We start from the raw sequence: 26582 nt of genomic DNA, 5'->3' as shown, positions 1-26582 counted from the left end.
TTAATTTGGTACGGCATTCGGTTTTGATAATCCGGTTTAGTACTGTGTTATATTAAACCAGAACCGGTCTTCTCTCTATCTACTTCTTCTGATAAACCTCTCTCACTGCCTTCACTCTCGTCGTCAGTAGCAGTTCAAATCGAATCCGGATTCATCAATCAATGTCTTCATTCTATCGTTGAATCTCACTTCAATGGATTTCATTTCCGCTTCTTCTTCGCCCGTTTTCACACAGTTGTCTCACCTTTCTCTCAGCCCAGGTCTAGTATCGTTGAATCTCAGGTCTCGGGTCAACAAAACCCGGAAGCTCGGGTCTAGAGAATCCAACAAATCTAGGAAAATCGTGGCCGTTAGAGGCTGTTTAGGTTTCGCGAGCTCGAGCCAGTCTGAAGCTCACGTGAGATCACGTGAGCTTGTGTGTAGCGCAAAGAGGAAAGAGAGCGTGATACAGTTTGTATCCAAGCCGTTAGTTTACGCTTTGTTCTGTATTGCAATTGGATTTTCACCGGTTCGCTCGTTTCAAGCTCCGGCTTTAGCTCTGCCCTTTGTTAGCGATGTGTTACGGAAGAGAAAGAAAGAGACTTTGATTGAAAAGGAGGTTGTTTTGAAGTCGGTTGATCATGAGTTCTCCGGTTATACTCGGAGACTGTTGGAGACTGTTTCGGTTCTTCTCAAGAGTGTTGAGAAGGTGAGGAAGGAGGACGGAGATGCTGCTGAGGTGGGAGCGGCTTTGGATGCGGTGAAGGAGGAGAAGGAGAAGCTTGAGAAAGAGATAATGAGTGGGTTGTATAGTGATTTGGGGCGGTTTAGGAAAGAGAGAGAAGTGTTGATGCAACGAGCAGATGGGATTGTGGAAGAGGTTCTGAGGTTGAAGAAAGAGAGTGAAAGGATGTTGGGGAAAGGTGATAGGGAGAAAGCGGAGAGATTGGAAGAGCGTGTGGATGTGATGGAGAGAGAGTACAATAAGATATGGGAGAGAATAGATGAGATTGATGATACGGTTTTGAAGAGAGAGACGACGACTTTGAGTTTTGGGGTTAGGGAGCTTATGTTCATTGAAAGAGAGTGTGTGGAGTTGGTTAAGAGCTTCAACCGAGAAATGAAGCTAAAAAGTTCTGAGAGGTAATGAATATGATTTTGTGTGGAGATAATATTATTCTGCCTTACCTTTAACTGAGAATTTGATCAACCTTTGATGATATATATCCTAACTTCTGATGGTGATGGTCAAAGACACTTCTAGATTACCAATTTATCTAGTTTAAGTACATCTTTTGTTGGCTTTTTGATATGTCTTTGTCATGTATATGCTTTTGTTTTTCGTGCAGACAATAATGTTTCAGGTTACACTTACACTATCAATTGGTTTTCTGTTTGCAGTATTCCTGAGAGCTCCGTTACGAAACTCCCAAGAGATGAGATTAAGCAGGAGTTACTGAACGCTCAAAGAAAGCATTTGGAACAAGTGATACTGCCTGATGTTTTGGAACTAGAGGAGGTTGATCCCATGTTCGATAGTGATTCAGTGGATTTTTCTCTACGCATCAAAAAACGCCTTGAGGAATCGAAAAAGCTGCAGAAAGATCTTCAGGATCGTATCAGAGGACGTATGAAAAAGTTTGGTGAAGAAAAGCTTTTTGTTGTAAAAACTCCAGAAGGTGAAGTTGTCAAGGGCTTTCCTGAAGCTGAGGTGAAGTGGATGTTTGGAAAGAAGGAGGTGGTTGTTCCGAAAGCTATCCAGCTCCATCTACGCCATGGTTGGAAAAAGTGGCAGGATGAAGCAAAGGCAGATTTGAAACAGAGACTTTTAGAAGATGTTGATTTTGGTAAACAATATATTGCGCAGAGACAGGTAAATTTTGGTTAAAATATATACAAATATACAATGCTTTATATGTTTCATGGTAGATAAATCACGATCCTAGTTTTGTGAGTTAGCATGGCTAAACAATAGATTTGTATCTTTTTGATGGTGGAAACCTCAAGAATTGCCTTGGTTTTGGTAGATTCTGTAGCCTTTTATTGAATACAGCAAGTTTATGTGTTATCTTATTAGCAAGCTATCAGGTAAATCAGTTTACTTGGCCAAGCAAGAAGCAGTTTTTTTCTGGTTTACACCATTGATTGAATCTTTTTACTGTTTGATCTTCGTGGAACTGAGTTGATAGCTATACCGCTTTAGAAGAGACAGTTTTAGGAGTACCTTGTTGTAAAGTGTATGTACATCTGTGTGTTTTGCTGAACTTATTGATCACTCACCAATTAGTTACTGATATGTCTTGTTTTCTCTCTGAAGGAACAAGTTCTCCTGGATCGAGATAGAGTTGTTTCAAAGACTTGGTATAATGAAGACAAAGATAGGTGGGAGATGGACCATATGGCTGTTCCATATGCAGTTTCAAGGAAGCTGATTGACAGTGCCAGGATTAGGCATGATTTTGCTGTAATGTATGTTGCACTGAAAGGAGATGACAAAGAGTACTACGTTGACCTAAAGGTAGACAAATTAAAGTCTCTAGTTTATTTGATAAATTCCTTATTTTTGGTTTCTAACTCTTTTCTATGGTTGTAGGAATATGAGATGCAATTTGAGAAATTTGGAGGGTTTGATGCTCTGTACCTCAAAATGCTTGCTTGTGGAATCCCAACTACTGTTCATCTGATGTGGATACCCATGTCAGAGCTAAGTCTCCATCAACAGTTTCTGCTGTTTACAAGGGTGGTTTCTCGAGCCTTTACCGCACTGAGGAAGACTCCGATTGTATCACAGGCAAAGGGCATTCTACTAGAGAGAATAAGAAATATAAACGATGACCTTATGATGGCGGTCGTTTTTCCAGTTCTTGAATTTATCATTCCTTACCAGGTATTACTTTACTCTCCCTCTCAAATAATTTAGTTTCCTGTTTCCATGAGTCTAGTTTGCCTCTTAAAAATTTCGACTTTTTTTTTTGACACAGCTAAGGCTGCGTCTAGGAATGGCTTGGCCGGAAGAAATAGAGCAGTCTGTTGGCACGACGTGGTACTTACAATGGCAGTCTGAGGCAGAAATGAACTTCAGGTCCCGCAATACAGAAGATTTTAAGTGGTTTGTCTGGTTTCTAATTCGAAGTTTTGTGTACGGGTATGTTGTGTATCATGTTTTCCGATTTCTGAAAAGAAAGATTCCAAGAGTTCTTGGCTATGGACCTTTCCGTCGAGATCCAAACGTGCGGAAATTTTGGAGAGTGGTATGTAACTTTCATTTTCCGTATATTTCTCTTCCCAGCGCTCTCAATTTTTAGTGAGCAGTAACATTGTAGCTAGTATTACACTGCTTGTTAGTCATTCAGGTTTCTTACACTAACAATTAACTACCAAAATCTCTCTTTTGCAGAAATCATATTTTACTTTTAGAAAAAGGAGAATCAAGCAAAAGAGAAAAGCTGGAGTAGACCCTATAAAAACTGCATTCGATAGAATGAAGAGAGTGAAGAATCCACCAATCCCACTGAAAAACTTTGCTAGCATTGAGTCTATGAGAGAAGAAATCAACGAGGTTGTGGCGTTTTTACAGAATCCGAAGGCATTTCAGGAGATGGGTGCCCGTGCACCACGGGTACGTTTGTTTATGGTTTTGTAAGACAGTGTCCAAATCCAAGCAGCATTAATTCACAGAAAATGCTTTTGTACATTGCAGGGAGTTCTTATTGTTGGTGAGAGAGGAACGGGGAAAACGTCACTGGCGCTGGCTATAGCAGCCGAAGCAAGAGTGCCTGTTGTTAATGTTGAAGCTCAAGAGTTGGAGGCTGGACTATGGGTTGGCCAAAGTGCCGCGAATGTCAGGGAACTCTTTCAAACTGCAAGAGAGTTGGTTAGCTGCTTCACCCCATGTTGTTTTGTTGATTGATGATTTTCATAGATGTTAATTTTCTCTCATGATAATCAGTTTCCGAGTCTTATGTAACATCAGTTTCATGCCGTCTTATGTTTTGATGTTTGTGTTGTTATTACTAGGCACCTGTTATCATATTTGTGGAGGATTTTGATCTCTTTGCTGGTGTACGTGGGAAGCTCATACATACAAAACAGCAAGATCATGAATCTTTCATTAATCAGCTTCTTGTTGAACTTGATGGGTAAGAGCCAGTTTCTTTGTTGATTGAAAATTAAGATCATATTTGTTGTATAGCCTTTAACACAATAAGAATTGGTGCATAAGAAACCCATGTAGCTTCTCCTTTCTTCATTTGACTTTTCTGATGTCAATCCAATTTATAATTTATAATTTATAATTATGCAGTTTTGAGAAGCAGGATGGCGTAGTTTTGATGGCTACTACACGAAATCATAAACAGATTGATGAAGCGTTAAGAAGGCCAGGTCGTATGGATAGAATATTTCATCTTCAAAGTCCAACTGAAATGGAAAGGGAGAAGATTTTACACAATGCTGCAGAAGAAACCATGGACAGAGAACTCATTGATCTGGTGGATTGGCGTAAGGTGATCTTAAGCTGTGCAAAGTTGTTTATATATGCTCTTTCCTATATCTCTTCGTTGTTCTGTACTCTCTGGTTCCACTGTTTTGGTTTGTTAACAGTTCATGGTTTCAGGTTTCGGAGAAGACATCTCTATTACGACCGATAGAACTGAAACTTGTTCCAATGGCTCTCGAAAGTAGTGCCTTCAGGAGCAAATTTCTGGACACAGATGAACTTCTCAGTTACGTTAGCTGGTTTGCGGTAAACAATCTTTCATCATCTTCTTAGCCTTTTGTCAAACCATTTTTTATCACTTCTGAGCTTGGTTTCATCAAGTGATTCCTTTTTTTTTTCTTTATTGACAGACGTTTAGCCGTATAGTGCCCCGATGGGTGCGGAAAACGAAAGTTGCCAACAAAATGGGCAAAATGCTAGTTAATCATCTTGGACTCAACTTAACCAAAGAAGATTTGGAGAATGTGGTTGATCTGATGGAACCATATGGACAGATAAGCAATGGAATAGAACTTTTGAATCCACCTGTTGATTGGACGAGGGAGACAAAGTTCCCACATGCTGTCTGGGCTGCTGGTCGTGCTCTCATCGCACTTTTGATACCAAACTTTGATGTTGTAGACAATCTGTGGCTTGAGCCTAGTTCCTGGGAAGGAATTGGGTGCACAAAGATCACCAAGGTCACAAGTGGTGGCTCTGCAAGTGGGAATACTGAATCAAGATCATATCTTGAGAAGAAGCTCGTTTTCTGCTTTGGATCTCACATTGCATCCCAAATGCTTCTTACTCCTGGAGAAGAAAATTTTCTTTCGTCCTCAGAAATAACGCAAGCGCAAGAGGTAAAGTCTCTCTAATCTTTTGCACCAACCTGTTGTCTAAATACTTAATGTACCTTCGCCCATATATGATTATAATTTGCGGTGTGCACCACAGATTGCAACACGGATGGTTCTTCAGTATGGCTGGGGACCTGATGACAGTCCTGCAGTCTACTATGCCACTAACGCGGTAAATGTCTTTCTTATATTCGACATTAGTATTCCTTTCGAGGATTAGTTGTCTGAAACCACTGAACTAAAATGCTAGAGATGTTATGGCTGATGATTCGATCTTGCTTTCAGTTTCCGTTCATTCTGATGTCTCATCTGACACCTGATTGACTTTATACTCTTTTTGATCCTGTTGGATCTATTCGATTCAATGGAGCAGGTATCAGCTTTGAGTATGGGAAACCATCACGAATACGAAATGGCTAGTAAAGTTGAAAAGGTTTGTTTTACTCTCTAGTTGCCATGTCTCTAGCCTTTAGCAGTTTTCTTCCAGCTTGGCGTTTCAGTTGGTTAAAGCATTGTCCAAGGCTAACTGTAGAATTACTCTAACGTCATCTTATTGCTTCCTCAGATTTATGACTTAGCGTATGAAAAGGCAAAGGGAATGCTCCTGAAAAATCGCCGTGTCCTTGAGAAAATCACTGAGGAGCTGCTCGAATTTGAGATACTGACCCATAAGGTAAAATCTTCACGATGTTGGGACCGTTGTGCAACTGAATTAAAGTGAGATGTTTCTGATCTCCATAAAAAAAAAAAAAACTTAACATTTTGGTTTCTCCGCTTGGTTTTCAGGATCTAGAAAGACTTGTTCATGAGAATGGCGGGATTCGGGAGAAGGAGCCTTTCTTTCTCTCTGGAACTAGTCACAACGAGGCAAGTATTACAACCATCAATCCTTACCGTTATCGAACAAACACAAAAACAAGAAACATTTAACCTAAATTAAAATTTTGAAAACCTTGAACCATAAATCACAGAGTTACATTGCCTTGATTAGAAATGGTTACTACTTGTATGAACTCGAGTAATTCATCAGCATTTAGAAAACCCTTCTAGAAGCTGTGATACTAGTTCAGGAAAAGCTGTCTTCTTTCTACTTACATCTCTCGTATGGTTTGATTTTCTCCTGTTGCAGCCATTGTCAAAGAGCTTCCTTGATGCTGGAGATTCTTCAGAAACTGTGCTTCTTACTACGCAAACCTAAAGATCCATGGAGAAACATAGAGTTTGATGATAGAGTAAATTTCTTGCAGATTCTGGAGTAAATTTCTTGCGGATTGCAACTTTTGTTCTTTTACTCACTAGATGATGATGCACTTGACACTAGTTTTAGTCTGCCAAGCTTGAGACTTGAGATTCATTTTAAAAAAATGAAAGTTTTCTTATCCTCATCTCTTATTATTCTTGGGACATGTCTGTTATTGTTCTTACCGCCTACATGTCTGTGTAACAATAAATTCGTCACTTCTTCCAAGTACATTCTGGTCCTCCGAAACAATGTCGTTTGGAGTATTACACAGTTTAAACTTTAAACTTTAAACGTAACCTTAATTTGGTGGTTGCAGTATATGTTTAACATAGGCATAAAAATGATGAGAAAATCACTTAAACAATGGCTAATCTGCTCCACTCCTATCCTTCTTCATCGCGTTAAGCTGCTGGCTTTAGCTGCAGATACTGTTCCATGAATTGGGAGACTGATCTTTGTCCAAGTACCCGCGGCTCCTTCGTGAGCAGAAAATGTGGATACGGGAGCATACAAGTCATGGATGGTAGGACATATTGATTATAACAGCACAGTTTCTAGGTATGGAGGTTGGGATGATCTAACAAGCGAAATGAGATTCCTTCAAATGAGAATGTTCGTACAAAGCAACAGTTCAATGAGAAGCCATTGCTCTTGAGGAGGCTAGTTGCTGCTTTCCCCTTTTTGAGTTCATGGACCAAACTGTTATTTTGAGCCTTTTATAGCTTTTCAAATGAAATCAATCTTCCTGGAATCCTAAAGGTTAGCTTTCATTCATGTTGGAACTTAGAGTACGTATCTTACTTAAGGCAACAATGGATATTCTGTAAGTTGAGAATATATGCCTGACAGAGATTTGTGTTTCTATAAATACAAAAAGTGTAATGGTTCTTATTTGTATACAGCCTAAAGTAGCATCTTAATTTTCTTTTTTAATCAGCACCTATAATTGATGATGGAGTACCAGATGCTTGCTACTGATATTTAGTATGTTAGATTTGTGAGCACATCCTCTTCTACTTTATCTAGTCAGTGAGCAATACTGCTAGAATATATGCTTTCACATGTTAATATTATTTCATTCAAATGGTTCCTTTCTATGCTTTTGTTACTTGTTAGTGATAGTAACCAATGGCCTCATGATAAGAATCTTTGATAATGATCGGTTAAGAATAAAGAACAATATCAGTTTACTGGGAATCCTTAAGTTAGCAAGTTTCATTAGCACGAATCTGGAACTCTTATCTGTGATGGAAAAGGGTATAGTAAACTCTTAACCCATGAGATTAACTTTTTGATTATTACTTCAAATGAATTTTCAAAAGCTTAGAGAATACAGTTACTCCCCCATGAGCTGAAACCACTTACCTTAAGTCTCTTTGAACTAGCTAGAGGGATTTTACTCTGAGATTATAGTTCTGGCAAACAAAGAAACATTATCTAGAAGGAGCTTTGTACATATCCTAAGCATTGTCTTTTTTTGGTTTGTCTTCTATACTTTATTAATCTGAATACATAATCTTTTATGCTTCCTGGTGATAAGACTAACCAAAAACTAGATCATAAGTAAGAAAAATTAAGCAGGGGGATCGAACTTGTAGTGCTTGTCGATGAAAAGAGATACATCCCAAGTGCAGCTAAGTCCCTTGGGGATGGTGACAAGGTCTCCTGCACCAAACTCTACAAACTCTGATGATGAACCTTTTGGATACACCTTCACCTTTCCCTTCACCAAATAGCATGTCTCTCTTTCTTCAAATACCAATGCATATGTCCCCGGCTGACAAGACCATCTATTTATCAAAGAGATCATCATGTTATAACCAGTAAAATAAGGGATAGAAAAAAGTAGAAATCGATGTAATTAGCCATGTTAGGAACGGATCATGTGCTTGTTTGATACTTACTTAGGCCATGACATGACTCCAAGTTCAGATAACTTTATGCTTGAAGGGTTGTGTTCGATTACGATATTCATTCTGGAAGGGATTCAACGATGTTTCAGTGCTATTTAGATAGAACAGAGATAAAGGAAGATAGGAATATTGATGAATGAAGGACAGAGTAGTTGGTCTGCATGTGTATATATAAACAAGGTATGAATAAAGTGACTTCTTCCTTTTTTCCATTGAAAGGGATAATAATAGGATAGTGGAATCTTTAAAGAAGCACTTTGACCCAGAATGGATACAAAACAAAGTCAATGTATACATCCATTAAGCTGCGGTTTTTTTTAGATAGTCATTCTAGAAGTATATAATATTACAAAATGAAGACCAAGTCTCCAACCACATCCACATGGACCCCTTCTGTTTTGTCCATGCGTTCATTGTGCTTTACTTTTCACGTTTTTACGAGTAACCAAGTCTCCTACGCTGAGACTCAAGAGTCTAGATAGTCTCCAGACAATGTAGAGAACACTGTTATTCATTAGATGATTCTTCTATTCTTCTATGAACACTGTTATTCATTAGATGATTCTTCTCTGAAGACTTTATTCATATATTTATAAACTTTATTATATGGTTTGTTTATTTTTTCAGTTTTGAGAAAGTTTGACTGATTCTTCAGTGGAAGATACGTGTGATGAATGGGGACATGGATATGTGTAGCCCACCTCTAGTTTGGCTGCTTCCCCAACTGGCTCTCTGTTTGTTTCTTTATTCTATTATGTCATTGCATGCATGTGCGGATTAGTACTTTAGTTTGTATACTTCTTACTATATTTTATATGCATATATTATTCACATGTTTAGAGAGATTCATATCCTTTGCATGCTAGTGTATTTGCTATTTTCTGACTTTCAGACGAGAGTAATATGAAACAACTGGATAAAGAGTGGAAGTTAGGTTCATGATGAAAACGTGAACACCCTAATAACAGTGTCCTGCTCTTGTTTGGTCTCTGATCATTTCACCGTTGTTCTGGTTACTTGTAGCCTCTTTTAATCTCATATCTCTAACAGGTACTGATCTCGTAAGTAGTTTTTACAGAGAGACTCGGTGTTTGCTAAGATTCAAGCTAGAAACATAGCACAAATAACTAATTTGGAAGCTTATAAATTTTACCAAAAAGGAAAAACTTGGAAGCTATACATCAGGATTCTCATGTGCTTTGCAGAATCCAGAACATGAAACATCAGGTCCAAGTCGAAGGTACCATTGAGTCCACGATCACGACCATCAAGTTTTCTTTATTGGGTTTAAACCATTCGACTAATGGGCTTGTCTAAAAAACTGCCGTGGGTTGGACTGTTTTTCTTTCTTTTTTAATTATTTTTTTAAGAGAATTAATATCTGAAATATGGATATCATTTAAGTTTACTGTATAGCTTTTCAAATGAATACATTGAACTTTTTTTACCTTTAGGGTAAATAAAGAAGTAATAAATAGCCGGAAAATGTTGGTTTGAAATGACATTTACCCTTTTTATGCTTTATTCAGAAATCATACAACATGATGCAGTTGGAGAGGGTAGCTTCATCAAGTTAATTTAAGATGTCTGAGCTGGTCGAGTTGGTAGATCTCTTAATTTCACTTACACCTCTCTCTCCCATTATTCTTTTATATGGAGAAGTACATATAAAAAAAACAAGACAAAACAAACGTTTTATTTTTGAATAATGTATTTACAGAAGTTGTGAATTTTGTCATTACGTATGGATTTTTCTTAATCCAATTCTTTCATTTTCTTCACTAACAAACGTGAGACAAACGCAAGGTGTAATTATGTGGATTAATTAACATTGGTAGTGTAATGTGAGATTCGTTCTTTTACTAATTTAATGGAGACATCAATCAAATGGTTGTTAATATGTGGATTAATTAAGTAACAAAAGTAGTGTAATGCGACTATGCGAGATTTGTTCTTTTACTAATTTAATGCATACATCAAATGGTTTATGATATTAGTCGACTTATCAAGCATATAAGCATCATTTCAAGAAAAGGAAAACATGTAAAGCATTACACACAGAAACTAGAACTATACTTGAAAATATACAAATATTTTTTTTAAAGCATGGGATTGAACACGACCCATTCCATTCACATTAATGGCTTTAATCGTTATGTACACCTTTTCCAGAATATTTTATTTATATTTTCATTTTAGTTTAACAGTACTATTTAATGAAGAAGATGCATTTGGTTGGAGAAAACCATATCATGTTATTGTAAAGCTTTTTGCTATCTGAATTGCAAATATCTACCAATATTAACTTTCAATTTTTGAACTTATAGATGGAATTCGTTTGACATGAGGATGCTGTTTATCTCACTGTAGTGTTTTAGATGTTATCCAGCCATCATGAACATAGTTTTCAGTTTTCTAAATAATAATTCAAATTTTAAAAGAATCATGTATAACCCATGACATGAAAAAAGCGAGAGGATACTGGATATTTATCACATTTTAACTAACCGAGTAGTTGGACATGGACCCATGGTTGGCTATATATATTAAGTTTCATTGGAGCCCGGTCCAGCCATAACACCCTGATTTGGGATTAGGGTAAACACACAACACTACACAAAATGTAGACCAAGAACAACTGAAAATTTAAAAGAATCAAATAATTCTAAACATGGTACTTTCTCACATATATGTTGTGGAAATCCACAACTTACCATTGTTCATTGGATGCAGATACTTAGTCATTCCAAAATTTACTCATCGGTTCTAGACAATGCATGTGATTCAGTATAAACATTCAATCAAATTTTGAAGGGTTCAAAAATGATTCCATTTAGAACATTTATTACATCCAAACAACAAACAAGATCATAGTGTATCAGTTGGCAGCCTCTATTAATGTTTTTCTCTCGTCTTAAAATTCACAACCAAAAAGCAAAACACATTAAAACATACACACATATATAACATATATGTATACGTTACTGATTGAAACCTACATATCCATTGTCAGCGTGTCTATATATAACACCCACCATATGCTCTCATAGTATTCGTCAACTTAAATCCTTTCTCCCCATTCGTTATCTAATCACATCTCTGCCCATAACTATGGATATTAATTATTCTCCACTAGGGTATCTAATATCACTCTTCTTCATTGTTACTTTTCTTGCACCACAAGTTAAATCTAGGGCTTTCTACGTCTTTGGTGATTCTCTCGTCGACAATGGAAACAATGATTACCTTGTCACCACTGCTCGGGCCGACAATTACCCGTATGGTATCGATTACCCGACCCGTAGACCCACCGGACGTTTCTCTAACGGCCTCAACATCCCCGACATTATCAGTAAGTATATTTAATTAGTTCGAGAAAGGTTATAAGATAATAATATGTTCTTTAATTATCTCTAACCGTGGTTTAATATTTTTTTTTATCTCTACTAGGTGAAGCTATAGGCATGCCGTCGACTTTGCCGTACCTTAGCCCGCAGCTCACCGGAGAAAATCTTCTCGTCGGTGCTAATTTTGCCTCCGCTGGAATTGGAATCCTCAACGACACTGGAATTCAATTTGTAAGCAACTTCGATAATTCTTAAATTAAATGCAATATAAAAGTTAGCAAACAATAATAATTAAATGCAATAAACAAAAACAAAAAAAAAAGTAGAAAAAAAGCATTTCTTGTTAAATTTGAATGGTGACCAAGGAACGAAAATGAACAACTTAATTCTTTATCATTCCCAAAAAAAAAATTACCATTCACAAAGAATATTTTTTCTTTCTTGTTCCTCTCCATTCCTCCATTCTTTTTTTTGTAAAAAAATATAGAATAAAAGCATTCCTTGTTAAATCAATCAATTTGATAAGGAACAAGTATTTATTTTCATTTCTGTAATTTTATTTCTATATGTTCTTTTCATATTCGTTCCTTGTGTTTTCGAAAAGGTCATCAGTTGGAACCTAGGAAAAGCTATAGTCATGTTGGGCTTAACAATAAATATTTTTGAAAATTAGTCTTTTTAGGTTGGAGCCAAACCGGTCCTGGAATTTTGGAAGTTCTAGCCAATTTAGTAAAAACAACAAAAAAAATCAATAAAAATTTTGGTTTAGTTATTTAGGAGCCATAGGTTTGTGTATATTAATTTCGAAAATTTTGAAAAATGTTTTATTTTGGTACGTAAACTCTGGGTTCAAGGAGCTATTATCGTATTAATTCATTGTAATTCTTGTCAAATTGCTGTCGTTCCACACGTTCATAGATTATGTTTTTTGTTTGGCAGGTAAACATAATTAGAATATCTAAGCAGTTCGAATACTTCCAACAGTACCAGCAACGAGTGAGCGCATTAATCGGACCAGAAGCTACACAACAGCTAGTTAACCAAGCTCTTGTCTTAATCACACTCGGTGGCAACGATTTCGTCAACAACTATTATCTCATTCCTTTCTCTGCTCGCTCTCGCCAGTTCACATTACCGGACTACGTTGTTTATCTCATTTCCGAATACGGAAAAGTCCTTAGGGTAAGGACAACTAAAACATAACTTAATCAGCTCTTCTCTACTTTATTTTCACGTGATAGTACTGAATTATAAAGTATGACATGCTGCCATATAGTAATAAATTGGTGACTCAGACGAAACTAGCTAGAATCATGGAATCTTGATTCTTGCATTACCAATGAGCTTACTGATGTGTTGGCTCAGTACATGACAATGCCTTTAATAAGTGACCCCTCATTAATTTATTTCGCTATGTACATATTAATGACATTGTTCTCTTTTCTCAAAAATAAATTAATTAATGACAATAGTCTCTGAAATGAGGGGACATAACTTCTTTTTAAATGATGGGGAATTTAAAAAAAAAAAAATGTGGGGAAGATTTTAGTTTCTGTTATTTTTAGAAAAAAATATATACGTGATAATGATTTACTCTCTTCATATACATGATTATATATATTTTTTTCTCTTTTGTCTTCACTGATAAAGAAACTCTATGAGTTGGGTGCAAGACGGGTTCTAGTAACCGGAACTGGTGCAATGGGATGTGCACCTGCGGAACTGGCTCAGCATAGCCGCAATGGCGAATGCTATGGTGCTCTCCAAACAGCAGCCGCTTTGTTCAATCCGCAATTAGTTAATTTGATCGCATCAGTCAATGCTGAGATCGGTCAGGACGTTTTTGTAGCAGCCAATGCCTATCAAATGAACATGGATTATCTAACTAACCCAGAACAATTCGGTAACTATAACTCATCTCTTATTAACTTTTTAATACTAATAATAGCTAACTGTTTAATAATAGTAGTAGATATTTTGATATATTTCAAAAGGTTTTAGTTGTTGGTTTCGAATTTATGAAAAAGGTAACAACTCAGCCAAAATTTGACTAGTGAGGTTGACTCAAGCTTGTCAAAGATTTAATGATATAAACACATAATTAGGGAGTGCTTTTGGGGGAGTAGTGATAGTTATGTCTGATTGAATGCGTACGTGAAAATTAATAAATGAGCATGACCAGTGACAACTATGTAGGACTATCTTTTCCATGCATGTTGTTACATTTATGCAAAAAAATTGATTTCACTTCACACTTTTTTATTTATCAAAATATACTATATAGATCGAAGTATTCAATACGTATGTGTCGGTTTGTATGCATAGCAGTATTATTTTATTAGATTTTTTAATAACAGTAACTGTCTGGTCTTTAAATAGTTATATTTGAAAAGCTTTTCCCCTACAATCTAACTCTAAAATATTATAAAACCATGGATAAAAAAAAGGAAAAATATTGGTGGTAGTTGAAAGCATTTACTTATGTCTGGATCGTATACAACAAATAAGTACTGTAGATATTCTAATAAATACCCTTTGATTTGAATCGTTATCTGCATGTATATATGTGTGTAGGGTTTGTGACATCAAAGGTGGCATGTTGTGGACAAGGACCGTACAATGGCATAGGACTATGCACACCAATCTCGAACTTATGTCCAAACAGAGATTTGTATGCATTTTGGGATGCGTTTCATCCGACAGAGAAAGCTAATAGGATAATTGTTAATCAGATCCTCACCGGTTCCTCCAAATATATGCACCCTATGAACCTTAGTACCGTCATGCTCTTGGATTCTTCTAGAATCTAATCCTAAGTGATTTTATTTCAATTAATTGTCATGGCCTTGTCTTTTGTATGCATTGTTGATTAATAACTTTGATCAGCATAATTAAGAGACTTTTCTCGTCGGTGATGCGGTTTGATGTTTCTGCTTGTTGTACCTTGATTAGCTTAGTTTAGTCATTTTTTTCATGTATGTGTGCCAATTATCATGTAATATTTGGAGTGATTGTTATATGGTTTTCTGTTCTACTCGAGATTATTGATTCAGCCACGAGATCGATGCGACATATTGTTATGACTTATGAATCCATGAACCATTAATGTATATATGTATGCATGTTACGATTGATGATATGTGTCTATGTACTTTTCGGCAAAATTCTTGTCGCCATATATTACTGTGGTATGAATCATTAATACGTGACGGAGGGAAAGAGTACTAAAGAGTTTGTTGAAGCATTTCGCAGACACTGAAATGTGAATAATAATAATAAAGGAATTGATTTCTGGTTGGTGAAGTGGGTGAAAAATTTATGTCCATTGCGTATAAACTATAGTATAAGTTACAAAGTATATAATTTTTATATTCTTTCACTACTGACATTTATCTGATGGACCACCCTTATCAATTATCTCAGCGTCAAACCATTGATGCCATTTTTTTTAAATTTACACTTCTCTTTCATAACAATAACAATCTTGTATGCAATGTGTTCAAAAAAAAAAAAAAATCTTGTATGCAAATACATTTGTTATATAGGCCTTGTTCGTACTGGAACCAATGGGCTTTTGGTTATGGATTGTTATTTCTACAAATAGGTTGAATATTATTTAGCTAGTGAGTCTCCATCCTCTATACTTCTAATGAGTAATTTGGGATATCTTATGAATTATTAGGAACAGAAGTATATGCTAATGTGTATTTATCCAAATTTTAATGGTAAACTGTTTGTACCATGATTTGTGTTTATAGCTTTACTTTAACAATTCTGAAATTCTTACCTTTTTATTTAATTCATATCCATGTATTATTATCCTGATTTAAACATTCATCACAATCTGATAAATTTGCTTTGAGAGTACTTTATATTTTTTAACATATGCCACATTGTTTTAATCATTATAGAAACCAATACACACATCAGTATCTTATAAAATATATAGAATGCAACACTTGTCAAACATATTTGGCCTATATCCTACTTCAATAATAAATAAATTTTCAAACACCGGAGAAAAGAATAGTATAGAACAAAAGACTTCACATTCTTCATAAACATATTTCTCTTCCTCAAATCATTGGTAGGAAAAAACAATAATAAGAAAATGAATGCAAAGCATAGTACAAGTGTTGAAGGAAAAAAGCTAAGAGTTATAGTAGTTGATAACTGTAAGCGATAAACACTTGTACTGTTGTACGCCGAATGGAACTTGGTCGGGATCTTGGAGCTATTGTTGCCACAGCAGAGAATAAAATTCCACTGACATATATCAATTGTAATCTCTATTACACTGTATATATATCACAATGGAGCGATTGTTTTCAAGGCGCAACACGGGTTAGAGTTGACACATACATATAAATTATATAATATAATCATTGCTTTTCGATCGGGTTTTGGTCGAGAGGGAAGCTATGAAAGCATATTAGTGTAACATAATTTTGATTTTTCTGAATAATCTATGCGTGAACGCTAATCCGGAGATAACCAATGTGGTCAAGTCAGTGTATAAGAGCCATAATACTTGGGCTTGACGTTGAATTTATTAATGTTACATATCGACCATTGTCATCCATTTATGAAATGCTCCGAAAAACTTTCCATATTTTTTTTTTTAGAAGAAAGTATTGGCTTCGTAGATTTCGTGTAAAACGTGAGCAGAAGTCCAGCTTTGCATTATATAAAACAAACAAAAATTCAATGCCATATCCCATCGAATCTTTGCGAACTTTTATTTTTGGGTAAAAAATACCGTCAAAATATGTAAGCATTCCCAAAAAGGGTAGACTTGTTCTCAAACAAACGCACCAATGTTGAAATAATAGACAACTGATGCATAAGTTTTTGAAATATCTCAAGTATGATTTACATTTTCATCTTTCACGATTTTACAAGACAATTTTCATAATAAAGTAATTCCTATTTTTTTTCCAAGATTGTACGTACAAAACATTTCATAAGAAATTAATAGCAAAAAATTAGTCCTAAGAAGCCATTACGAACTCAGCTTATGAGCACTGATGTTGACGCATTAAGTTCTATGCTTAATTTGCTTAAGCATACCTTCTATGCTCCATGAGAATCTTTACTTTTATATCTTAGCATAGATTTGATAAAGATCTTGTTCACCGTTCAGCAAGACCTTTAACCCAACAAACAAAATAATGAAAAAGTATATAATCTTTATTAACAGTTCCTATGCCGAAAAGTTCAAATAAAATTCTTATTTTAGTTTCTTTATTAACAATTAGAAAGAACTAATACGAACAAAGAACAAACATAGAATCTGATTATGATCTAGATAAATTAATTAAAGATATTTTCACATGTATTTTCTTATGTATTCATAATATTTTCCCCATTTTGATTTTATTGTTCTCATATTAGTTTGTTAAAACAACCCAGTTGCAAAAATGCAGATTACATTCCAGCAAAATTCATGTAAAAGATGCTTTCCTTAGTGACGTGAAAATATGCTTTTGCACCTTTTCCAACTATAAATCTCGATCAATGTCTAAGTTCCTAGAACACAATTCACAGTCTTCTTTAGAATCCAAATCGTAAGCCACTTCTAACCTTTTTAGATTACATATGTAATACGTATGCATATACAAACAATTACATACAAACACGGAACCATGCATTCAAGAAGATAATTACAATTTTCTTTTTTGTTCAAATGATAATCACATGCATGCGAACACTTGCAAGTTCATTTCCATACTGCATGTTTCATTTTTTTTTTAATTAGCTTTTTTTTTGTGAAGATTGTTCGAAGATAAAATCGAAGATGGCAACAAAATCCATGGGAGATATCGAGAAAATAAAGAAGAAACTAAACGTGTTGATCGTCGATGATGATCCACTAAACCTTATAATTCATGAGAAGATCATCAAAGCGATAGGGGGTATTTCACAGACAGCAAATAACGGCGAGGAGGCAGTAATCATCCACCGTGACGGCGGCTCATCTTTTGACCTTATCCTAATGGACAAAGAAATGCCCGAGAGGGATGGAGTTTCGGTACAATTAATTAATAATCTTAGTCTATGGAAATAAACAGATTATTTAATTAACCTCATGGCTAATATCCTTGTCACTTTCTTATGTTCTTTATTTTGTTTGTTTTATTTAGACAACTAAGAAGCTAAGAGAAATGGAAGTGAAGTCAATGATTGTTGGGGTGACTTCACTGGCTGACAATGAAGAGGAGCGCAGGGCTTTCATGGAAGCTGGACTTAACCATTGCTTGGCAAAACCGTTAACCAAGGACAAGATCATCCCTCTCATTAACCAACTCATGGATGCTTGATGGATATATATTTAATTTATATTATGGAAACACATAATAACGTCTAAGTGTGTATGTATGCATAGATACTTGCATGTGTGTGTTTTAGAATTTAGGGTTCTTTATCGTCCGTGATATATAATCATGTAAGCTGTTGCTTCAAGCTTATAAAATATTAAAATAAGGGTTTCCTCTACCAGGAAAAAGTAAATATACAATTTTCATTTTATTAAATAAATAGATACTTCGACCATTTAAGGAATCCACCATTTAACTGAATACATATATCTATCTATATATATATATATATATATATATATATATATATATATATATATTTAACTGATCCACTTTAATTTAAATAGCTATGATATCTAATAAACAAAGATGATATATGTAGTGTAGCTGATGTTAGTTGAATATATAATTATAACGTTAATTGAACTATATATTAGTGAGAGAAAAAAAAACTATATATTAGTGTATGGCTTATGGTTTAGAAAATGATATCTCGCGAATCTAGCTAGTTTGTACATTTATGTTGCCTTTATAATATTTTTCAGAAGTGTTTAACTTTTAGATTTTATTTTGTTGTTATATTAAAATTGATAAATGACCTATAAATTTCATATTCCTCAGTCCTAATTACATATACGAGACATAAACGTTATTAGATATAATACTTTTTGTTATGCGCTCTACTTCATATTATTTTGTCCAACATTATATGTCATAAAGAAGATACAGCATATCTTACTTTGAAATTGATAAGTTTATGCAGAAAGGAGTAAATTCTGATTTCAGCGGCTTATATCATCTAAGCTAGATTTGATTACGCATTGGATGGTAGACATTCAATTGTATTTGTAATAATTATTTTGACGGCTGTTCGGATATCAATCAGATAACTAAAATTCGAATAAATCTACTTTCTCTTTTTTTGCATTTAACATATCTAGCTTTTTAAAACAGTAGAATGAATTTACAGATTCTTTTCTTTTCTCTCTGTTCTCTGAAGTGTACTTGTATCCTTTTGCAGCTAAAACTCGTGAGTCGAAATCTAAAAAGCTTTGGTTATGTGTCAGTGTCTAAAGTGGGATTATATTCTACCTTTTTGAGTTGTTTTGTGATTAATTTAATATGAATTCACTTTTCAAAGCATCTAATATATCTCAGGAAAGTTCAAATTTGCTATATTTAGGATAACCAATATTTTATTTGAATTTTCGGGTGTATTGGTTTGATTCGGCAATGCTTGATTGCTCGAGAGCTTGAACCGAAAAACATAGGATCTAACTGTTGAGTAGGCCTACTGTTGAGCTCTGCTGTTTCCTATACATACTTTAGATCGTCGATTAGATCGTCCGAACATTTCCTATATACCATATCTTGTGAGATTTTAATTTCAGATAAACAAAATGACTGAGGTTGTGTGTTGTAGAAAAGCTAGTATAATATATGCAGTAACGAGGTCATTGTTTTTTTTGGGAGGGAATGTTAAGAAATTAAACTTTTAAAGTAGGACTAGTAGAAATGAATTTTAAATCTAGATTATTAGTATCAAAAATGAAAAATTAAAATAACAGTAGATATATGTATCATTTGGTCAGTATATATATATATATATATATCTTAATATTTTTTTACATGATATATTAATAATTGTTTGATAATATATGAACTTTCAAATAGAAGATATCACGCTTGGAGGATTTATCCCTTAAATAGTTGATAATAATTTTTAGATTCTTTTCCTCATAGATAAAAGGGAAAATAGAATAAAGATTATAATCTAGATGAATTAAATATTTTCCACAGTATGTATATATATTATGTTCATGACTTTCATATACTTCTCTCGTATATTATTTACTTAACTATATAGCACAGAGATTTGGCACCGTAACATATCTTCAAATGTTTGTAAGTACAGTTGATTAAACAATTATCTACTAGTCAAACGATGTATTCTAGTGTGGATCATGTCCTGGCGAAATTTCTTTGGTTAAAGTATATATGTACATATTTTCTCGGTCTTCTTCCTGTGCATCTTGATTATATATTGTCTATATTGTCCATCATCAATTTAACGTAGGAGTCTAGGGACGTTGCGGTCTAGTTGAATCATGTATATTTAATACGTGTATATATAAAGCACTCACGAAACATACATACTCTTGTTCCCTCTAAAAAAAACACACACACACACACACACATGCTCTTGTTTATACCGTTTCTATATAATTCGATACAATATATAGCACATATTCAAGACAAACATGACCAGCTTTTATTAATTTTGTCGGTTATTGTTGTGAAGTGTTGTTGCAGTAGTAAATCAAAGGAGGAAGAAGAAGAAGTACCGGCGGGACAAGTCGTGAAGAAGACATTTAAGAAACTATGCGTTTTGGTCGTGGATGATGATCGATCGTGCCGTTCACTGTACATGGGATTCATCCAAATGCGTGGAGGATTTCCTTACATGGCGGAAAATGGTGAGGAGGCAGTGAACCTATACCGCGATGGCCAAACCTTCAACCTTATCCTCATGGATAATGAAATGCCTGTGATGAATGGAGTTTCGGTACGTACCGCGTCATAGTCAATTCTAGTTAACTAACCGACCAACAATAACCAAATTCAAATGAATTGACGCAGTCAAAATCAATGTTCTGAAATTTGGTATAAGCGGACGTCTATGCATTCGTCTAGACGATAAATCAGTTATGATATATATATTTTTTTAAATGGTCTAAAATCTAAATGGCGTTTATTACTCATACAAAAAAATAATTCTTTAAAAATGCTTAATTAATGTCTAGCAATTTTTAAACATTTGTTAAAATATGTATATGGAATTTGAAAGTCAGTTCAAACTCCCCGTGTTAACACGTTCAACACGTATAATGTTGTGCAAATAGTTCAGTTAAGTTTCAACCTTCCAAGTTTCGACCATTGAATCAAGAACATTATGAACCAAAGCACATACTAATCTATTATTTTACGAAGTAGTTTTAACCAATTATATTGAAAAGAAACTTTAATGGCCGGCTTGATCATTCACTAGTATGATAGAGTCGTTTTTTTCTCACTTGTTAGACCATGCGCATTGAGGTATCATGCGGGGTCCACGGGCTCGAGTTCATAGGCCCAATTGATTAAAAACACATAAAAAAGGGTTTGTTTCGCCGAACCGGGCCTTACGGTTGAACTCGAAAGGGGCGGGTTCACGCCACGTGTCCTCCTCTCAGTGGCTTCTCCTTTCCGCGTTGGCGAGAGAGAAAGAAGGGTCTCGGCGTCTTGATTCATTTCTCTCATCTCCGTAAAAGCTAGGGTTTTTTTCTCTCTGAGGCGATTCTCTGTGCGACCTCCATCTCCGGCGGTATTCTCCAGCAAATCCACTCTGGTTTCTCTTCTCCACCTCTTAGGTGAGTATTGAGTTGAACGGTAGAATTCTCCACCTCCTCTCCATCTTTTTGTGTTTCGTTTTTAAATCGATTTGGGGATTTTTTGTTTGAGGGTTTCAAAATCGATAGAGGGTTTTCGATTAATTGATGTAAATCGGCATGCTCGTTTCATTAGGGTTAGTTTCTGTGAAATTTCAAATCGATAGAGGGGTTTAGAGGTTATATTCACTTCAGTTAGTAACTAAGTAGTGGCTCGTAGTAATGACCAAAGCGTAAACTCGTTGGTTCTTGGTTAGATTTCTAGTCGGAATAGAGTCGTTGTTACCTTGGCCATACGATTGGAACATGTCTTTCTCATCTTCTTTGTTTCTTACATGTAATTGGAACTCGATTGTTGCAGATGGAAACTCCCCGAGAACCTCATTTCTTCAAGCCTCTTCTTCCTGGTTTTCACAGTGGTGTGGCAATACCACTTGACTTCTACTCAAAACACATACAAGGGGCTGAGATCAATAAACCATGGAAGCTAAGATCGGACGCTTCGGATCAAATTTGGGAGGTGATCCGAGAAGGCAGGACACTCACCAAAGGTTGGAAAGAGTTCACCGAAGCACATGATCTTCGAATCGGTGACATTGTCATCTTCAAACACGAAGGAGACATGGTCTTTCATGTGACTCCTTTTGGTCCTAGCTGTTGTGAGATTCTGTGGTCCGACGCGGATGATGCTCCTACTTTCTCATACGACTACTGCTTCTTGGCTGAGGTTACTCCTACAAATCAAAAGGACGACAAAATGGTGAGTAAAATTTAGTTATTTATTGTGTGATTCTAGTACTGCTTCTTGGCTGATGTTATGTATGTGTTTGTAGTTTCTTCCTGTGGAAGCTATGAGGTGTGGTGCTTTGAACCAACAATGCAAAGAGGTCAAACTTGTCAACAAGGAGGGAAAGTCATGGACTGCACGCTTCGGATTTAGCGAATCAGACGGCGCATATTACATCAGCAGAGGGTGGAGAAAGTTCTGTCGTGATAACAGATGCACCAACGGAGATTTGTTTGTGTTCAACGTGGTTGGAGACGGGACGACAACTCCATTACTGTGTGTATGTCCGGAAAGAAAGGAGTGTACTGAACTACTGATCAAGCACTTCAGCAGAATCGATGGTAAGTCTTCTCATTTGACTTGTTTGTGTTGTCTATATCTTCAATGTTACTACTTTGCTTCTGCTTTAACTTGTGTTCTCTTCTTCTACAGGTAGCATTGCTTCTACCTCACGAAATTAGATGGCTCTTTTGCGGTCTTTCCTCTCTATCATCTTAACTTGTTTCCTTTTGTTTCATTAGCAACTTATCAACTTATGTATTTCGGTTTGTAAAACTTGAATGGTTTTTCTATGTGAACTTTTATCCTAAGTTAAACATTCTCGAACTTAATTCCTTTGTTGAATGCGTAGACTGATCATCGAACAAAATGTTTCTATGAATTGAATTTAAGTTAAGAAACAACATAAACTCCAAAACTCTAACATAGCTTTTCTACATCTGAAAACACAAACCAAAATATTAAAACATATCTCAAAACCAAAACTTAAACTCCAAAACTAAAACATAGGTTGAATAAAGTGTTTTCATAAATTTTATAATATATTTTAATATTTTATTCATGTATTCTGAATAATTTTAAATTTAAAAAAAAATAAAAAATTTTATTATTTTATTCCTATGAACTCTTTCTTCGGGTTCACTAATGCAGAAAACAACAAATTCGGGTTCATAACTGTTTATGGGCCCACAAAAAAATATTAAAAAAATTTGGTGAACCCCAAAGTGGGGTTCACCAATGCTCATGCTCTTAGGCAACCAAGGAGCTAAGAGACCTAGGGGTGACGTCAATGATCGTGGGATTGACGTCACATGAGGACGAGAATAGTGGATTTATGGAAGCTGGAGCTGACCATTGCTTGGCCAAGCCCATAACATTTGAGAATTCAACCTTTGGGAGCTTCAACCTCAGAGAAGTGATAGTTGGATTTGGAAGAGCATTTGCAACCTCCGACATATTGCTCGCCCCATGTTAGTATGTGAGGTAGGTAATGGTCTTTCTGCTAGTTTTTGGCACGACAACTGGACTACCCTTGGTCCCTTGATTGATCTCACAGGTCCAAGAGGGCCGGGAGTAACTGGTCTTCATGTTGACGCGGTGGTAGCAGAGGCAATGAGAGATGGAAACTGGTGGGTCACTAGGAGTAGAAGTAGAAACAGATTGATTACCCTGATCCGAGACTCCTTACCAGCAGCTGCTCCAATTATAGCTTCTGAAGCGGAGGATATTTACTTATGGAAACCCGGAAATAGAGTTGCTTCCTGCTCTTTCTCCACTGCGGATACTTGGGCAGCCCTGCATCCCCAGGGAGAGACAGTGTTCTGGAGTCAACAAGTTTGGTTTCAAGGGAGGATTCCGAAGCATGCTTTTATTACTTGGGTGATTGCAAGAGACAGATTGGGTACGAGAGATAGAATGAGGAGGTGGGGTTTGCAGGTTCCGTCAGTCTGCATCCTATGCAACTCGACAGATGAAACAAGGCAGCATCTCTTTTTTGAGTGCAGGTACAGTTCCGAGGTTTGGAGTTTTTTCTGTTCTAGAATGAACTTAAACCCACCTGCTCTGTTTGAAGACGGGTTGAGATGGTTGAGAAATCCATCTTCTGATGAGTTTGTGAAGTTGATAGTGAAGCTTGTATACCAAGCAGCACTATATGGTATTTGGAGGGAGAGGAACACTAGAATTCATAACCAGTTTTTTCGTCCTCCTCGGGCTGTCATTCTCGAGATGAAACAAACGATTCAGGCACGATTGGATCCTTTATCAAGAGCTCATAACTCAAGGAGAACCGATACTACTTTGCTTGCCACTTGGTTCAGTTTCTTTGACAGCTGAGGGTTAAGCGAGTTTTGCAGTGATAGGTAGAAGAGGTGAAGAGTCTGGAGAGTCAGAAGAAGGTTAGAAGCGTTGGTTTTTTCTTGGAGGTAAGTAGAAGATTTTGGTATAGATAAGGGTTTTTATTATGTTTACCCGTTTGTGGGCGCCTCTTAGATGTAAAGTTGTAATGCCCAGTTTAATAAATGGAATAAAAGAATAATTTAAAAAAAAAAAAAAAAAAAAAAAAAAAACATTTGAGAATATCTACTTGCTCATCGAGCAGCTAAAAGACGAATGATAATGACGCGCGACTATATATTTATCCATTTTTTGTTCTCACTAGAATAACCCAAATACTATATAATATAACAGGATTCAAGAACATATTTTAAATATATATATTTATATATAGTTTCATGAAAATGTAACAATGAACAGATAAAAAGCATTTGTCTAATAATGGCATACATATTTTTCAATTTCTCTATATTATTTGTGATATATTCGCTACAATAATTCGAGTGGTAGCTAATAATTGTTGTTACAAAATGGCAACTAAACAGCATTTAAGCATAAATATGCGAGTGTCGAATGTTATAGGATTTGGTTTAAGCCTTGTAGCCTTAGAGGTTAACAAGGAATGTTAGTATATTCGATAGATTAGAACGCACTTGGCAAAAAAAAAAAGTCTACCAGTAAATTAAAAAGAAACCAAGAGAATTAGTAGCAGAAAGATTGATAAAAAAACATCAGAGGTCCTCATTATTATTATTGTGCTGTATAGAATGAAATCTATCTGTTGTATTAACATTATTATCATTATTTATAATATATGTTGTCCTCTCAATGTGATTAAACCTCAGAGTAGACAACTTCAACTCCAAACTTAATTGCAACTGCACATAGCCACCACCACCCGGTTTAAGTAACCAGCCGATATTGCTGAAAACCACCCGGTTTAACTTACATAGGCCCTGAATCATATAATAGCCCATAGTTACCTTCTTTAAATGGGCCTTTAAAGTCAGTATAGTAACCCTAACTAAGCCCATTATCATATCGCCTTGTATAAAAAAAGCTTAACGCTCGTCTCGGAGACCTTTCATTAGGGTTTTCTCTTCTTCTCATTTTTCACTTCGGCTGCTGCTGCAAGTGAGCACCGAATTATAAACCCTAGCTATGGCGACGAAACCAGCTAAACAATCCGTGCAATGCTTCGGGAGGAAGAAGACGGCCGTCGCCGTCACCCACTGCAAGCCCGGCTGCGGTATGATCAAGCTCAACGGCTCCCCGATCGAGCTATTCCAGCCAGAGATCCTCCGGTTCAAGATCTACGAGCCGGTCCTTCTCCTAGGGAAGCACCGTTTCGCGGGCGTGGACATGAGGATCCGCGTCAAGGGCGGTGGTCACACTTCACAGGTCTACGCGATTCGTCAGAGTATCGCTAAGGCGTTGGTTGCGTTTTACCAGAAGTATGTTGACGAGCAGTCGAAGAAGGAGGTGAAGGATATTTTGATTAGGTACGATAGGACTCTGCTCGTGGCGGATCCGAGGAGGTGCGAGCCGAAGAAGTTTGGTGGGCGTGGTGCTCGTTCTCGTTTCCAGAAGAGTTACCGTTAATCAAAATCTGGTTTGTTCATTTCTCAAAATGAGTTGTTGAATTGTCAGACGTTAGACTCTCATTTGCGTTTTTTTTTATTATTGTTATTGGATAATGGTTAATTTGCCTATGAACTTATGTTTTTTTACAATGTCTGCTCGTTTAATGTCTTTACTCCGATTACTGTTTTATTTTGTTAATTGATTGGTCGCTTAAACGATTGGGTATTGGTGAAATGATCTAGCTTATTGCATGTTAGGAGTTATAGTTAAAGTGATTGAGGATTTTTTGGCGAAACTTAGGTTGATGATGTTTTAGAAATATTATCGAGACATTGAATCACTCTGCTATAGTGTCGGACAAGTATTACATTTTGTCACTCTAATCAATTAAGCTATGTATTTTTAGAGTTTAATGATGATGTTGTTTAGAGATGTAGGAAGAATTCAACCAATTATGTTTTGTTAATCATGTTTATTTGTTAGTGTTCTAGAGTTTTATTCATGGAACATGAGCTTCATGGTTTTTTGAAATGAA

General features: G+C 35.9%; 7 protein-coding genes across 8 annotated transcripts; 6 read left to right on the top strand and 1 right to left on the bottom strand.

Annotated features, from left to right (window-relative positions):
- The first annotated feature begins 78 nt into the window (after nt 1-78).
- On the top strand, nt 79-6781 carry LOC106345959 (probable inactive ATP-dependent zinc metalloprotease FTSHI 5, chloroplastic). The gene is made up of 16 exons (XM_048780185.1): nt 79-1122; nt 1381-1852; nt 2297-2497; nt 2573-2866; nt 2961-3230; nt 3377-3598; nt 3680-3853; nt 3997-4118; nt 4283-4484; nt 4595-4723; nt 4828-5316; nt 5411-5485; nt 5687-5746; nt 5879-5986; nt 6100-6180; nt 6443-6781. The coding sequence occupies exons 1-16, from the start codon at nt 194-196 to the stop codon at nt 6509-6511; spliced, it is 3897 nt and encodes a 1298-aa protein (XP_048636142.1). The 5' UTR covers nt 79-193; the 3' UTR covers nt 6512-6781.
- A 1053-nt stretch (nt 6782-7834) lies between these two features.
- BNAA05G33100D lies at nt 7835-8679 on the bottom strand. Its single transcript, XM_013870532.3, has 2 exons — nt 8461-8679; nt 7835-8346 (listed from the first exon to the last, which is right to left on the bottom strand). Exons 1-2 carry the CDS (start codon nt 8529-8531, stop codon nt 8130-8132), a joined length of 288 nt encoding a protein of 95 aa, XP_013725986.1. The 5' UTR covers nt 8532-8679; the 3' UTR covers nt 7835-8129.
- A 2792-nt stretch (nt 8680-11471) lies between these two features.
- LOC106429781 (GDSL esterase/lipase LTL1) lies at nt 11472-14855 on the top strand. Its single transcript, XM_013870530.3, has 5 exons — nt 11472-11821; nt 11920-12047; nt 12756-12998; nt 13467-13719; nt 14391-14855. Exons 1-5 carry the CDS (start codon nt 11581-11583, stop codon nt 14624-14626), a joined length of 1101 nt encoding a protein of 366 aa, XP_013725984.1. The 5' UTR covers nt 11472-11580; the 3' UTR covers nt 14627-14855.
- Nucleotides 14856-17256: 2401 nt separating this feature from the next.
- On the top strand, nt 17257-18311 carry LOC106381683 (two-component response regulator ARR22-like). Its single transcript, XM_013821608.3, has 3 exons — nt 17257-17383; nt 17591-17847; nt 17960-18311. The coding sequence occupies exons 2-3, from the start codon at nt 17614-17616 to the stop codon at nt 18134-18136; spliced, it is 411 nt and encodes a 136-aa protein (XP_013677062.1). The 5' UTR covers nt 17257-17383; nt 17591-17613; the 3' UTR covers nt 18137-18311.
- Nucleotides 18312-20272: 1961 nt separating this feature from the next.
- On the top strand, nt 20273-24902 carry LOC106429745 (two-component response regulator ARR22-like). Its single transcript, XM_048780184.1, has 3 exons — nt 20273-20699; nt 23382-23503; nt 24698-24902. The coding sequence occupies exons 1-3, from the start codon at nt 20331-20333 to the stop codon at nt 24741-24743; spliced, it is 537 nt and encodes a 178-aa protein (XP_048636141.1). The 5' UTR covers nt 20273-20330; the 3' UTR covers nt 24744-24902.
- LOC106369759 (B3 domain-containing protein REM9) lies at nt 21334-23120 on the top strand. Of its 2 annotated transcripts, XM_048780183.1 has the most exons (4): nt 21334-21543; nt 21923-22321; nt 22395-22689; nt 22781-23118. In XM_048780183.1, the coding sequence occupies exons 2-4, from the start codon at nt 21923-21925 to the stop codon at nt 22807-22809; spliced, it is 723 nt and encodes a 240-aa protein (XP_048636140.1). In that variant the 5' UTR covers nt 21334-21543; the 3' UTR covers nt 22810-23118. The 2 variants fall into 2 exon arrangements, with proteins under 2 accessions (XP_048636140.1, XP_048636139.1); XM_048780182.1 differs by having other exon boundaries at nt 22395-23120.
- Nucleotides 24903-25554: 652 nt separating the features above from the next.
- LOC106345957 (40S ribosomal protein S16-3-like) lies at nt 25555-26196 on the top strand. The gene has a single exon (XM_013785188.3). It carries the CDS (start codon nt 25625-25627, stop codon nt 26063-26065), a length of 441 nt encoding a protein of 146 aa, XP_013640642.1. The 5' UTR covers nt 25555-25624; the 3' UTR covers nt 26066-26196.
- The last annotated feature ends 386 nt before the right edge of the window (nt 26197-26582 follow it).

The sequence above is a fragment of the Brassica napus genome, chromosome A5, assembly GCF_020379485.1.
Source record: "Brassica napus cultivar Da-Ae chromosome A5, Da-Ae, whole genome shotgun sequence".
NCBI lineage: Eukaryota > Viridiplantae > Streptophyta > Magnoliopsida > Brassicales > Brassicaceae > Brassica > Brassica napus.
The sequence above is the reverse complement of the archived record's forward strand: the minus strand, read 5'-3'. Positions and strand labels throughout refer to the sequence as shown.

Excerpts from the sequence above, each read along its gene's own strand:
- LOC106429745 (XM_048780184.1), top strand. The coding sequence starts at position 20,331 with ATGCTCTTGTTTATACCGTTTCTATATAATTCGATACAATATATAGCA. Across the intron at positions 20,700-23,381 it reads CTGTGATGAATGGAGTTTCG|GCAACCAAGGAGCTAAGAGA; the intron begins GTACGTACCGCG and ends TCATGCTCTTAG. Across the intron at positions 23,504-24,697 it reads TGCTTGGCCAAGCCCATAAC|ATTTGAGAATATCTACTTGC; the intron begins ATTTGAGAATTC and ends AAAAAAAAAAAC.
- LOC106429781 (XM_013870530.3), top strand. The coding sequence starts at position 11,581 with ATGGATATTAATTATTCTCCACTAGGGTATCTAATATCACTCTTCTTC. Across the intron at positions 11,822-11,919 it reads CAACATCCCCGACATTATCA|GTGAAGCTATAGGCATGCCG; the intron begins GTAAGTATATTT and ends TATCTCTACTAG. Across the intron at positions 12,048-12,755 it reads ACGACACTGGAATTCAATTT|GTAAACATAATTAGAATATC; the intron begins GTAAGCAACTTC and ends TTTGTTTGGCAG.
- LOC106369759 (XM_048780182.1), top strand. The coding sequence starts at position 21,923 with ATGGAAACTCCCCGAGAACCTCATTTCTTCAAGCCTCTTCTTCCTGGT. Across the intron at positions 22,322-22,394 it reads ATCAAAAGGACGACAAAATG|TTTCTTCCTGTGGAAGCTAT; the intron begins GTGAGTAAAATT and ends ATGTGTTTGTAG.
- LOC106345959 (XM_048780185.1), top strand. The coding sequence starts at position 194 with ATGGATTTCATTTCCGCTTCTTCTTCGCCCGTTTTCACACAGTTGTCT. Across the intron at positions 1,853-2,296 it reads AATATATTGCGCAGAGACAG|GAACAAGTTCTCCTGGATCG; the intron begins GTAAATTTTGGT and ends TTCTCTCTGAAG. Across the intron at positions 3,599-3,679 it reads TGGGTGCCCGTGCACCACGG|GGAGTTCTTATTGTTGGTGA; the intron begins GTACGTTTGTTT and ends TGTACATTGCAG.
- LOC106381683 (XM_013821608.3), top strand. The coding sequence starts at position 17,614 with ATGGCAACAAAATCCATGGGAGATATCGAGAAAATAAAGAAGAAACTA. Across the intron at positions 17,848-17,959 it reads CCGAGAGGGATGGAGTTTCG|ACAACTAAGAAGCTAAGAGA; the intron begins GTACAATTAATT and ends TGTTTTATTTAG.
- LOC106345957 (XM_013785188.3), top strand. The coding sequence starts at position 25,625 with ATGGCGACGAAACCAGCTAAACAATCCGTGCAATGCTTCGGGAGGAAG.
- BNAA05G33100D (XM_013870532.3), bottom strand. The coding sequence starts at position 8,531 with ATGAATATCGTAATCGAACACAACCCTTCAAGCATAAAGTTATCTGAA. Across the intron at positions 8,347-8,460 it reads GGAGTCATGTCATGGCCTAA|ATGGTCTTGTCAGCCGGGGA; the intron begins GTAAGTATCAAA and ends TTTGATAAATAG.